This window comes from Ylistrum balloti, unplaced genomic scaffold (assembly GCF_031769215.1).
Source record: "Ylistrum balloti isolate Yb309-2 unplaced genomic scaffold, AGI_CSIRO_Ybal_v1 Utg370450, whole genome shotgun sequence".
Taxonomy (NCBI): Eukaryota; Metazoa; Mollusca; class Bivalvia; order Pectinida; family Pectinidae; genus Ylistrum; species Ylistrum balloti.
This window is the reverse complement of record NW_026782299.1, coordinates 702,147-716,947: the sequence shown is the minus strand read 5'-3', so window position 1 is coordinate 716,947 and position 14,801 is coordinate 702,147. Positions and strand designations below refer to the sequence as shown.

General features: G+C 34.6%; 2 protein-coding genes across 3 annotated transcripts in view; one reads left to right on the top strand and one right to left on the bottom strand.

The window, feature by feature from the left end:
* The window catches only part of LOC132555029 (inositol 1,4,5-trisphosphate receptor type 1-like), a 148,139-nt gene extending 147,079 nt beyond the window's left edge, over positions 1-1,060 (top strand). Inside the window, exon 70 of the mRNA XM_060219366.1 lies at positions 473-1,060. Within this exon, the coding sequence (XP_060075349.1) occupies positions 473-1,060 (588 nt within the window). The remainder of the gene's footprint in view (positions 1-472) is intronic.
* Positions 1,061-7,521: 6,461 nt separating this feature from the next.
* On the bottom strand, positions 7,522-13,757 carry LOC132555024 (probable tubulin polyglutamylase TTLL9). Of its 2 annotated transcripts, none has more exons than XM_060219360.1 (11): positions 13,471-13,757; positions 12,844-12,929; positions 11,803-11,836; positions 11,194-11,328; positions 10,770-10,901; positions 10,565-10,652; positions 10,109-10,230; positions 9,453-9,586; positions 8,873-8,986; positions 8,281-8,411; positions 7,522-8,122 (listed from the first exon to the last, which is right to left on the bottom strand). In XM_060219360.1, exons 1-11 carry the CDS (start codon positions 13,636-13,638, stop codon positions 8,052-8,054), a joined length of 1,215 nt encoding a protein of 404 aa, XP_060075343.1. In that variant the 5' UTR covers positions 13,639-13,757; the 3' UTR covers positions 7,522-8,051. The 2 variants fall into 2 exon arrangements, with proteins under 2 accessions (XP_060075343.1, XP_060075344.1); XM_060219361.1 differs by having other exon boundaries at positions 10,109-10,240; positions 10,638-10,652.
* Positions 13,758-14,801: the final 1,044 nt, after the last annotated feature.

Below are 14,801 nucleotides of genomic sequence, written 5' to 3'. Positions count from 1 at the left end.
TTCACAAGTCACATTAAGTCAGAAGTCTTCCACAAGTCACACTAGGTTATATACTGTAAACCTGCTGAATTTGGGCAATCAAATTTTAGTGAATTGCAGCTTTTTTACAAATTAAGTAATAATGAATTTCGCAAACTTACAATTATCACTACATACACAACATACAGAAATATACATATATTTCAGTCCAGTACTTTCAGAGTGAACAATAATAAAATTAGATTACTAATAATGTTTGTATTTTTACTGTGACTGGCCTCTTTTTGTTGGAATGTGTTTCAAAGGGCATTGGACAAACTTGTCAAAGTATAGGATTTTAACCAAGGGTAAGAATAATTAGCATTCTTAAGAATAACATATAAATTTGATATGGACTTAACAAATATGTATATGTACCAAAATGAATTCAGATATTGAATAAAAAATAAACAGATTTTATATGCTAATGCATCTTGTTTTTCACTCTATGCAGGAGGCTGACAAGAAGAGGAAAGTGGAGAAACTAAAGCAAAAACGTTGGCAAGAAAAACATCGTCAGTTTATGTTTGGCATTTCTACTGAGGACATCCATCGTGAAGGCGACACTGATACCTTGCTAGGGGTACCCTTGGGTCTTCAGCCAATGCGTCAGCGATCCCGTCCCTCCAGTATAGTTGAGGCACCTGTAGCCAGTCGACCACCTCCAAGGCAAGGTATTTCAGGATTACAAACCTCGCCAGACAGATCTGACTTCAGTGATCTTCCACCTCCTCCACCGCCAATAATTAAAAAACCAGACAGTTTACAAACAGTGCCAGAGGGTCTGTTTGCTCCAGGGATGTCCCTGACAGTGGAAGGACAGAGAAGGGTGTTCGGTGATACTTCTGAGGAGGAGGAGAGGGGATCTGACTCTGACTCCATGGACAGTCTGGATGGAGAGTTTACACTGGCACAGGACGATCCTCCCTCCCCTCCTAGCACCCCACCTCGTGCCCCTCGTAACCGGGCTCTCTCAGTCCCAAAAGTAAAAACCCCATCACAGATTGATGATGACAGTGAAGACGATGGTACGCGATGCTAACAAACCATTATTGACTTCCAGCCATGTTGATACATTGTTTTGTTAACATTACCAGTTGATCCCTTCAGTCTGTCACAACTCGTTGAGATTTTTGTATACCCTCATCCTGATGATTAGTTCAAAACTGATCATTATCACACATGTATTTGTGTCATAATATAAAGCAGTAGTACTTACAGAGACACACACACAAAGTGGAATGGCTTCTCCTGGACTTTCGTGGAGAACAGATGTCGCTCTACTGAACAAATGACCAGCTCTACTTTCGGAAGTATTTTGTCACAAGGAGAAGTGATGGTATGAACGATAAAGTGTGATGATTTACAGGTTATTTTATGATGAACAGTCCTCAGGTAGCTACTGCTTTGGTTGTGTATTAAGTCCTCCTTGAAATCTTAGAGATTTACTGTTCTGTATGGCTTTATGTATGTGACCAATACCAAAAGATACGCAATATAGAGATTATCATACAAAGTCTAGCCAGAGGTTATGTTCTGATGTTGCTGATATGGCCAGTGAGTTGCCAATGTAGCTACGTATTTCTGAATAGCTAGTGTTCTGATGTCGCTAATATAGCCAGTGTGTTGCCATTGTAGCTATGTATTTCTGAATAGCTTGTGTTCTGATGTTGCTTATGTAGCTATTGTTTTTGAGTATAGACATAAATTTTAAAATAACTAAGTGAATGATGAACCAGTTTGTCTGTGATCTGCATACCAACACCATAGGGTATAGAATTATGTTTTAGTAGGCTGATGTTCTGGTAGTGGTATTTCTTAAATCCCCTTATAAATAATGGTTATCTACTACAAAACCTTGTGTGTGTTGTCACTGCTCTCAGATTGTGATGTTATAGCACTTTCAAGAAGTGGCAAAATCTTTACGAAGAAATAAAATTGAAATGACAATTTATACAGAGAAAAAACCTTAACAGAAGAATGTCCATCCCATCTTGTCTTGTTTCTAGAGACAGATCTCTGACAGAAGAATGTCCATCCCATCTTGTCTTGTTTCTAGAGACAGATCTCTGACAGAAGAATGTCCATCCCATCTTGTCGTGTTTCTAGAGACAGATCTCTGACAGAAGAATGTCCATCCCATCTTGTCTTGTTTCTAGAGACAGATCTCTGACAGAAGAATGTCCATCCCATCTTGTCGTGTTTCTAGAGACAGATCTCTGACAGAAGAATGTCCATCCCATCTTGTCGTGTTTCTAGAGACAGATCTCTGACAGAAGAATGTCCATCCCATCTTGTCTTGTTTCTAGAGACAGATCTCTGACAGAAGAATGTCCATCCCATCTTGTCTTGTTTCTAGAGACAGATCTCTGACAGAAGAATGTCCATCCCATCTTGTCGTGTTTCTAGAGACAGATCTCTGTAGACAATCAGAAGTTCTGCACAGCATTCCTACTTCTCAGACTACTAGATACTGTGCTTCCTAGACTAAAAATCATTTGGTTTAAATGTTCAAGTAGAAAAATAGCCAAACCAGGCAAACAATCACTTTTGTTTCCTTTCCATCATAAACATGCTTGATCATGACAGAAGATTCTTCAAAGCCCCTTTTACCATAGACATGACGCTGTGACCTCTTCACTCTCAATATACATGACCTCTGACCCCTCTTAACCATAGGCATGTCACAAACCTTTCCTTGTACGAAGCATGACTTCTGATCGCCAATTTTAAAAATGACCTCTGACCTTTACCTTTTACTAGGACCATGAAAAGTGATATTGTAGCTGCAAACATTTACTTGATAAATCCCAGTATGATACATTTCTGTGTGATCATTTATTACTGAGCCTTTCCAATTGCCTTAAAATTGAATCATCTAAATCATAAAAGATAAGTCCTATTCATAAAGACATCTATCAAATTTTTCATTATTAAATTCAAATTTTACAGAGAGATGTGTTTACATGTTGTTGTTTTGTGATTTACCAGATATCATTGTGATGTAATGCTATGTAAGTCAGTCTGATTTTAACATGAATACTGTTATCATTAATGTTGTCTTAAAAAGGAGTTTGTAATGAAGATTTGTAAAAAGAATATATGAATGTACACGGTGGTGTAGTATCATCACCAGCTTGTGAGAATTCTGGAAGAATATTGTTGTTTATCATTGTTCATGGTACACAATTTGTTTTTTAAAATGTCCATCCCATCTTGTCGTGTTTCTAGTGACAAATCTCTGTAAGATACTGTGCTTCCTAGACTAAAAATCATTTGGTTTAAATGTTCACATGTTAGTTTGGAGTACCCAGGACAGAATGACTATGAGAACATCAGTAGATAATACTGAGTGTTGATTACTTTGTTCCGTCCATCTTGTCACAAGTTTTGATACACTGTACATACAAATCATGCAGATGTTTTATTTCGTAAGCCTTAAATCAGCCTTAACTGTTCTTCTTATGCCCCCCTACAGTTTCATGGTCAGGGGATTTATCGTGTTACCTTTGGCCTTTATTCCACCATTTTGTCATTCCATCATAATTATGTTTCGGCTCATGTACTCTAATAGATACAGATATAGAACTAATTAGGTATGTAGTTGTATCATATGGTCAAGTTCTGGTCAATTCTTTTCTTCCAGACAAGGTCATTGTCAAGGTCATATGTAGGTTGCTTTAATACAATGTATATTTGTACCAACGATTGGTGATCCTGACATTCAAATGACATGTTCACTGATGACAAGATTGAGACACCCAATATTCATGAGTCAATTAAATAAGGAATCATTTTGTTCCTGAAATACATTTTTAGAATTTTGTTCATTGTTTTACTTTTAATCTCTTAGAAAAATTTATCAAGCAGGAGTTTAAAACATAATAACTGTGAAGTCTTATGAAGGGAAACGATCTCATACAGGGTATTAATGGTGTCAGTAGCAGATATAAAAAAAATTATGCATGTTGACAAATACGAATATCAAAATTTAATATTTATAATATACAGAGAAGATTTAATATATAAAGAAAATCACTTACTATATGGATGTTTTGTATAGTTATATATAAAAACTATTGTGATATTTGGACCACTGTTTATAGAATGTGACATGTTACATTTGATATAAAATAGGCACTGCCTAATTAGCAAATGTGATTTTATCAATAAGATGTACATTTATATCTTTATATAGATAATGTCATTTTGAACTGCCTGTATCATTCAGCTTCACCCCAGTGGTTTTACACTTCATTTAAGAGAACTTTTTTAAACCATTCAAGAATAATTATATTCAGTGATTCATTTTATAATATGTGTGCAATATAATGAAGGGTTTGATACCAAATCAGGAACCTTGAGTTTGTATTGTGTTAGAGAGGATACTGCTTCTCCATTACAGAAAGTCAAAGTGATGACAATTCTCAAGCCTAAACCACAAGTAAGGTGATCAGATGTGCTCTTATCTTGATTCATTTAAATATCAATTTTTATCCGTAGGTTTTTAATTACATGCATTTCAAATCATTATTATATTTATGTTTATTTTCATACAAAAGTTTTAATGGATATTTTTAAGGGTTAATATTTTATTTGAACACTAAGTTCAGTCATTTCTTTGATAAAGCTTGAGCCACCTAGTTGTTTAAGGCAGTACACATACATGTATGCAATTTGTTGATCTTTTTAACCAGTTTGAATTTCCACACACAACATCATGAAGAGCTCTCTATTAATATGGTTTGAATCAAAGGAATTTAAGATATCAGTGTGTGTCATGCTAGATAATAAATTTATCATGTAATCATCTTTGCTTCACAGGTAATTGAGGATCACTTGAAGTCTTTAAACATACAGGTGTCTTCAATTGATACCTGTATCATAGTATAACATGTAATTTGTTTTTACATGAAGTAAATTCAGGTAATATTATACTAAAGTGAGTGTCCACTTTAACCTAGTATGTTTCACTATTGTGAGTTGCCACTTTACCTGGTGTGTTATACTAAAGTGAGTTGCAACTTCACCTAGTGTGTTATTCTATTATGAGTTGCCACTTCACCTAGTATGTTATACTATGAGTTGCAACTTCACCTAGTGTGTTATACTATGCTGAGTTGCCACTTCACCTAGTGTGTTATACTAAAGTGAGTTGCCACTTCACCTAGTGTGTAATACTAAAGTGAGATGCCACTTTACCTAGTGTGTTATACTAAAGTGAGATGCCACTTCACCTAGTGTGTTATTCTATTATGAGTTGCCACTTCACCTAGTATGTTATACTAAAGTGAGTTGCCACTTCACCTAGTGTGTAATACTAAAGTGAGATGCCACTTTACCTAGTGTGTAATACTAAAGTGAGATGCCACTTCACCTAGTGTGTTATACTATAGTAAGATGCCACTTCACCTAGTGTGTTATTCTGTTATGAGTTGCCACTTCACCTAGTGTGTAATACTAAAGTGAGTTGCTACTTCACCTAGTGTGTAATACTAAAGTGAGATGCCACTTTACCTAGTGTGTAATACTAAAGTGAGATGCAACTTCACCTAGTGTGTTCTACTATAGCGAGATGCCACTTCACCTAGTGTGTTATTCTGTTATGAGTTGCCACTTCACCTAGTGTGTTATACTATAGTGAGATGCCACTTCACCTAGTGTGTTATTCTGTTATGAGTTGCCACTTCACCTAGTGTGTAATACTAAAGTGAGTTGCTACTTCACCTAATGTGTAATACTAAAGTGAGATGCCACTTCACCTAGTGTGTAATACTAAAGTGAGATGCCACTTTACCTAGTGTGTAATACTAAATTGAGATGCCACTTCACCTAGTGTGTTATTCTATGAGTTGCCACTTTACCTAGTATGTAATACTAAAGTGAGTTGCCACTTTACCTAGTGTGTAATACTAAAGTGAGTTGCCACTTCACATAGTGTGTTATGCTAAAGCGAATTGCCACTTTACCTAGTGTGTTATGCTAAAGTGAATTGCCACTTTACCTAGTGTGTTATGCTAAAGTGAATTGCCACTTTACCTAGTGTGTTATACTATGATGAGTTGCCACTTTACCTGGTGTGTTATACTATGATGAGTTGCCACTTAAATGAGTGTTTAATACATCAGTGATGTTGTTTTACCAAGTGCAGTGTATATCAATAGAAACAAACAGATTGAATTGCCTTATCCCAGTCACAGCTGTTCTCATTCTCCAGTCTATAGAACAGATTGAAGAATTTAATACAGAGCTTACTGTTTTATACTGACACTGAGTGTGTAGAACTATTGATGAATGCTTGATATATTCTTATCTAATGTCGTGTTAGTCCCAAATTTTCTCTTGATCAATAATGATTTCATAGATCCAACACAAACATATATAATTATATTGCTAATGTCATATACATGCATAACTAACCCAATAACTTTATCTCCTATGATAGATTTTATACCATTATTCATACTGTATTAGAGAATACATCATAACACCTGTATATATACACATTATAACTACATCTTATATATATTTTTATGGCTGTATATAAGTCTCCCATGGTTAAATGTATCAGTTATTAATTGACATCATATTTGGAGAATAAAGTTTATAACTAATGTTCATTTTTGTGTTCAGTGTTGTCGTTCTCTCCCTGGTACACACATTATTGTACTGAGATGCATAATGTATACAGGGAAATCAAAAACTTATAACACAACCAGTAGGATATTACAGTGTGACGTTTCCATGACTACACGGTCACCTTCATGTTATAACGTAACCAGTAGAAGACTACAGTGTGACGTTTCCATGACAACATGGTCACCTTCATGTTATAACACAACCAGTAGAAGATTACAGTGTGACGTTTCCATGACAACATGGTCACCTTCATGCTATAACACAACCAGTAGAAGATTACAGTGTGACGTTTCCATGACAACATGGTCACCTTCATGTTATAACACAACCAGTAGGATATTAGAGTGTGACGTTTCCGTGACAACACCGTCACCTTTATCTTATAACACAACCAGTAGAATATTACAGTGTGACATTTCCATGACAACATGGTCACCTTCATCTTATAACACAACCAGTAGAATATTACAGTGTGACATTTCCATGACAACATGGTCACCTTCATCTTATAACACAACCAGTAGAATATTACAGTGTGACGTTTCCATGACAACATGGTCACCTTCATGCTATAACACAACCAGTAGAATATTACAGTGTGACATTTTGATGACTATACGGTCACCTTCATCTTAAAACACTACCAGCAGAAGATTAGAATGTGACAATGACTTCAGGGTCACCTTCATCTCTGAAATGACCCGTACTAGAACTACATAAGGTACCAGATGGTAAGGAACTGACCACATGTAATACCAGTAATGGATGGATCATAAGTACTGTCTCAGATAGATAGGAGAGATACAATCCCTGACAAAGGCAATCATTCAAACATATTTTATTATAAATTTATTTCACCAGATACATGAAATACCAACATTAATTACACAGATAATTGAACGAATACATCAACATTTAAAGCAAGTGAAATGTGTTAATGAAGATAATAAATATCAAAATATATAGATCTACTTAATCAGGGGATCCAACTTCATACATGGTACATAATCACACATCCTTAGTACAGCTTATCTTATATCATTGTAATATACACATGTACGATCACATCACAGACGGTTTGTATGTACCGGGTATTATCACAATTCTCTGGAACGGGTCAAAGAGATTCATCAGCCTTAGAAAAAGTTTCTTAAGATTCCTTAGGCATCCAATATGAACTTGAGTTGATCTAGCCAAACTTCAGTGACTAACTGGTGACTTTATGAATCAGATGTACAGACTGTAACATGGTCTTTTTATCATACCAAACCCAAGTCATGGTGGACAACTTTATAAGGGATTAGCAGTATAACTATTGTTCTACAACAACAGACAACATTCTCTAATCCAGGTTACAAGTTATTGGTAAATCTGTACCAAGTTATCGTTGTTTTCTACGTCTTTTTGATTGCTTGTGCTGCTGTGTAGATCTCGCGTAACTGTCGTTTTCTGTCGTTATGGCAGCCTGTTAATAAAGAAGGCATCAAATCATGTTCCATAATACTGCTGAGTTGACATTTTATTTCACTTTTTATGGTTCATTTTAAGAATTATTACAATTGTTATATTTCCAAATTAAACTTACAAAATATATATCTGATAAAAAGGTATTTATAGATTTACCTAAGAAGGAGTTGGCAGTGGTGACCGAGGTACCGTTGGTTGTACATTCCATGTTACCATCGTCCGCTAGTACTGGCCCATCATCCCATAGGAGATCCCAGCCCCCGATCCTTTTCTCCTTACCAGTAAGTCTACAACAGGGCATAACAATGGTTAGTCACATCCAGAATTCATGACAAAGCAGTTCCTCATTATTGATATTAACAATATTTTCTTACACAGTATTTATCCCACTACATGTTACCTCTGACTTAAAGTAGGGGGGATGGGCTACTATAGGACAAACATAAAGAAAATGTTGGTCATCCATTGAAACTCCAATGGATGTGGGTGGGCTTATTACCAGCCTAGGGCTAATTGCTGCATAAATATGGTAATACTATATCCATATAGGTTTTAGGTAAATAAAAAACATTAATTTATCTCCAGTTTGAAAAATTATATATTTATTATCAATATATATATAAATATTGAAATGCACTACTTCAGACAATGAAGTGATGTACTAAATTTAAAGGGAACTAACTCTAATTTTTCAAAGTTTAGTTGTGGATATTACATTTATTGTTAAACAATTCCAGCAGCAACTCACCTGTTCTCAAGGTCAAGGACATTTAGAAGGTCATTCAGTAGACCAAACTTAAGTTCGTAATCTTCTTTGCCACTGGCAGTGAGAGACGGGGAGGCATTGATCTCTATCAGCCACCTACAGAACAAAGGTTATAAAGAGCCATGTCATCAAAACTGGCAAAGGTCATCAATACAGGCAAAGGTCATCAATACACACACAGCAATATTGATCAAAGATCCAAATAGTCATCAAAGCAATAAAAATATGATTATCACTACAATAAGTAAACATCTTAGCAACATCTTTTTATTAAAGAATTATTTGTTACAGAAATACATGACACCATCAACTTGTATCATAGCAACAAAAAATCATCATTGTAATTAATAATGAATGATTAATTAACTATACTAATTGTAACTTATTGTGATTATTTTGAAACATAAGCTGAAAATTTATTGTTGGTTGTAGCTGTGCATTTTATGATTTCATTTTGAAATACAATAAAAAAAATACATTGATTTAACTAATCAAAGATATGTGACATGACACAATAGATGGATTCACATTTCTCTGTAATGTTTTATGATATCAAACTCACGGCTTGAGGTCGCTGTCTAGCAGAATGTCGTAACCATACATCTCAAAACAGTGCTTGTCATTGATGATAATTTTCTGAACACTTTGTAAACCTTTGGTGATGATATTGTCAATACCTTTGAATATTTTCTTCACCTGAAACAGTTTTATATGCAAATTAATTTTCAGAATATTTACTTTTGATTTAGCTTTTTCTGACACATATTAACATACTGTCTTTGACATTTAGAAGTTCTCCAGACCTTCAGATAGTTCTATATATTCTGCATGAAGCCCCTCAATTTCACATTTAAAACTTCTGGTTGTGTTTTAAGAACTTCTATTCTTCTGCCCCAATCTCTTCTACTAGTTGTGTTTCAAGAACTTCTATTTTTCTGCCCCAATCTCTTCTACTGGTTGTGTTATAAGAACTTCTATTCTACTGCCCCAATCTCTTCTACTAGTTGTGCTATAAGAACTTCTATTTTATTGCCTCAATCTCTTTGACACAAATGAGCCACTTGCTTCATACACTTTTATAATATTTTTACATTAGCAATATGTTAAAATTCTCTCTGCTGCTTGTTTTTGCATGCAATAGAAAAAAAACAGGTCAATCAAATGGCCATACACTTGTGGGACAGTGATGTCTTGTTGTTTATGATAAGTAGTACCTACCGCCTCTGAGCCATGTTTGGCTGACAAGTATTGACGTAGCCTCAGTGTGGACCATTTGCAGCCCTTCTCAGGATCGTAATCTGGAGCATTCTTCTGTACAGACACATTAGTCAGGTGGACATCTAAGAGGCGCTAAGGAATATCAGCTGATAGTAGAACTAGACAGACAAATTTATTAACACAGGGAAGAAATAAAAAGTTATTTTTGTTGAATACAGCTTTTTACATAGAATAGAAAAAAAAGACTTTTCCCAAATTATAACGGGCTTAAGCTTGACCTTATATGTAGATGTTATAATACTACAGACAAGGAAAAACCAAATATTTAACAATGATAACAATAATACACAGCTACATGAAGGAAGAAAACAGCAGATGAATGATATATTAAGGCTATTGTAGACTTCACAGTTTCTGCCAAGATTCCAGTAAAGTTTAATTAGATAGTAAGGATACAGGCATCTTCTATGGAGTCCAGAGAAAATCTTGTGTTGGAGAATCTGGCAAATCCGTCCCTGTATAGCCATACCTTTAGGGGGTTGTACTGTAACACAACAAATACGTAGATATAACAGTTCATCCAAATAAGGAATATATCATCATTATTAATCACAAAGAAGGCAGAGAATATTTCCCACAATACATCAAACTAGGTACTTACAGAGACAACCAGGACGTAGATCCTGATGTCAAACTTGCGACCCCCTATAAGGTACGGGTTCTCTATGTAGCGTTGTACGACATACGTCTCTGGGACCTCTCTAGTTGTATCAGTAAGGGGCTGATACTCTCCCTGGTGACAAAAAATGATATATATACTGTACTTATCCTGTAATTAACCTAGAGGTCTTCACACAAACTTCAACTCTAAGAGTAAGTTGGCTTTATTACAGCATTCTCACAAATCCTTTTAGAGACATAGATAAGCTTATTGTCAGACATGGATATATCATTTTCTTTGATGTTCTGAAAAATTTACATAAATCAGTGTCAAAATAACTTAGAAGACATATATTTCATATAAGCTTTCATAGGGATCAGGCAACTGGTTATATATCATGAAAACCAATATCTATATAATGTACCTTTTTCCAATCTGTGATGTCCTTGAGTCGCCGGAAGAGAAATATGCCTTTGCCCTGAGATTTGGCTGCTGGCTTCATGATCCAGGTAATGCCAGGATTTCTTTTGAATTCCTCCACAAATATGTGGTACTCAGACTGAAATCAACATATATACATGTATGTTTGGTACCACTAATGGTGTACATGGTACTCAGACTGAAATAGATGTATATACATGTGTGTTTGGTACCAGTAATAGTGTACATGGTACTCAGACTGAAATAGATGTATAAACATGTGTGTTTGGTACCACTGATGATGTACATGGTACTCAGACTGAAATAGATGTATATACATGTATGTTTGGTACCACTAATGGTGTACATGGTACTCAGACTGAAATAGATGTATATACATGTATGTTTGGTACCACTAATGGTGTACATGGTACTCAGACTGAAATAGATATATATACATGTGTGTTTGGTACCACTAATGGTGTACACAATACTGATATCAATGTATGTACTTTAATTGAGAACCTTCTTTTTCAGTTATTTTTTGACAAAATCATGAATTGAACAAACATCATCTTACTTATTCTATTTCAAAGTCTGAATTTATACTTACTGGAAGTTCATAGGTCGTCGGATGGAAATCAAAACTGTAAAAGACATCACAGAAAAAATATTTATAATACTGTAAAGATATCTGAATAAAGTAGATAGATTTATGGAAAGCTGGGATTCTGTGAAAACATTGAAAAATGATGAAAATTAAACCATGTGAAAACAGGATTTTACAGTATGGACACACTAGATTTGGGACATAAAACGTCAACATTTAATGGCCAGTCATCTCCATAGATACAGTATTTAAAGTAAACAGTGAGCCCTATAAATGACTTTTGAAAATTTGATCTGTGTAGTTATCTATCTGTTATATTTACTGCTGATACAGCCTATTTTTACTTAAGGATAATTCTACTAAGTATGTATCACCTTCTTGATGAGAATTTCCCTTTCGTCCTATAATCTGGGTAGTGTGTTTACTAATTATCAAACATCACTTATGTGTGAACAACAGTGTGGACAGGATACTCTACTCCTTTATCTAACGTGTATATATATATATATTTATATCCAAATGATTCTCATATTTGACAAGTAAGTAGACAGGTACATCAAAGCATGTGGGAGGGTCATGAGTGGATGTTCTTATACATAAATTCAGTTTGTTTAGCTTAGTGTTGGATAAAAGAGAGTTGACATTGGAGGTAATGTCTATGTAAGTACATCACCATGCTATACAACCTAAAGCCAAGTGATCTTTAACTTCAGTCCCTCAGATTTCCATTTTTCTTTTTATTCCTTTAGTCCTACAGATTTCCTTTGTCCTCTTTCTTACCTTAGTCCTACAGACTCCCTTCCTTTGTTCTCTTTCTTACCTCAGTCCTACAGACTTCCTTTGTCCTCTTTCTTACCTTAGTCCTACAGACTCCCTTTGTCCTCTTTCTTACCTTAGTCCTACAGACTCCCTTCCTTTGTCCTCTTTCTTACCTAAGTCCCTCAGATTTCCTTTGTCCTCTTTCTTACCTTAGTCCTACAGACTCCCTTTGTCCTCTTTCTTACCTTAGTCCTACAGACTCCCTTCCTTTGTCCTCTTTCTTACCTTAGTCCCTCAGATTTCCCCTGTTCTCTTTCTGTCTGCTTTTTCAGTCTTTTAAGATTTTTAACCATCAGATTTTTTCTTGTCAACTGTAAAATTTGATTTAGAAAATTCTCAGTTCTCAATTTCATTATTCTGATTAAATGATAATTTCCTACATTTATAGTTCTGATGATAAGGAAATCTTATTCTTTCTGGAATTTTCTGTACACATGATATTTTACTGAAAAAATTTCTAAAGAAGAATGTTGTTGAAGTATAACATTGACATTCTGACTATGTCAGCTCTTCTAGATATTAAATCTATAACCCCAAAAATCAATCTCATTTGATGTAATTTTACAAATACATTTTAATGAAATTTCTTCCAAACGAAGAGAAAGGAACAACAGACAATCAATATCAGTACCTTGGATCCACCATTTTCACACTGACTCCTGAAGTATTTGTATATGAGAGACAATGGTATGACTTTATATATGTTACTATTTCAGATGTAGGCAAAGCTAAGTAACTTATCTAACTTTGGAAAACTTATAAAATTAAGTTACAATAAAGTAAATGTCTACATAAAGAGCCTACACTATAGAAAATGCTTCTGAGTGTTTAGTTAAAATGAAAAATTTATACCTCATAGTGGTTACGAAAGTGTAGAATTTTCTGGTGTTCATGGAGGAACATGGTGTCGTAATTCTGGTGGAGCCACTCTCGGTCACACCAATAAAAGTCCCAGTCACCATCACTGTCAAAACCACAAGGACAATTTTTTAACAAAGGGTCGATAAACAGTGTCAACATCACTGGTAGAGATATTTAAACAAAGGGGAGACAATCACTTTCAACATCACATGTATAGATATTTAAACAAAGGGGAGACAATCACTGTCAACATTACATGTATAGATATTTAAACAAAGGGGAGACAATCACTGTCAACATTACATGTATAGATATTTAAACAAAGGGGAGACAATCACTGTCAACATCACATGTATAAATATCTACACAAAAGGGAGACAATCAATGTCAACAATACAGGTATTGAGATTTTTACAGTAAGGAAGACCATCATTACTAGTAGAGTTTTCTACAAAACAGAAGCAATCAAAATTACCGTTTCACAAGGGACGGACAATTACTATCAATGTCATTCAAGTACAGATTTATAAAAAGGGGAGACAATCAATATCATAGATAATATATATATATATAACAGTACATTAACAGGAGACAATATCTGTGATATCTCAGATAGTTTGACACAAAGGGGAGTTAATCAATGTTTCCACAAGCAATGACTGTACAAATTTACCAATAAATCACACCAATGTTTAAATATAGAAGCAACAGCCATGCCATGATAACAGGTTGTAGGTTTATCCCATTTTAAAGTATCATGTTGTCCTTTTCGGATGTAACTTGTACGACCATGAAATACCACTTGAATGAAAATTTATTTTTATTCTGAAGAATAAAGTTTCCAATTAACAGAATTGATCAATAATTTAATTAAACTCAAATTCCACATACCTGTGATTGTAAAGTAATCAATTCATTACCACATTCATGATAAAAGGTAATTAACATTGTATCAAATCAATGAAGCGAAACCATGTCAAAACAAAATCCTAAAATTTTCATTTACATGGCAACAACTTCAAAATATTTCCACAGACTGATTCAGATTTGTGGCTTCAAATTTTTTATTCATATCATTGTCTAATCTAATTAAATCAAATATAAAAATATAAGTTGAGTGAATTACATCTAATGATTCAATCCTTCCAGATCTACTACGGGCCAGCTGAATAAATCCATTATAACTAGCTTTAGGGCATTCACTTCACATTCTTGCGAGAACACACTTATTGATCCTACTTCAGCATCGGAAGGCAATCTTGCAATATATCGCCAATTTATAAACACAGACAAAAAATTAAAGACATTCACCTGAAAAAAAA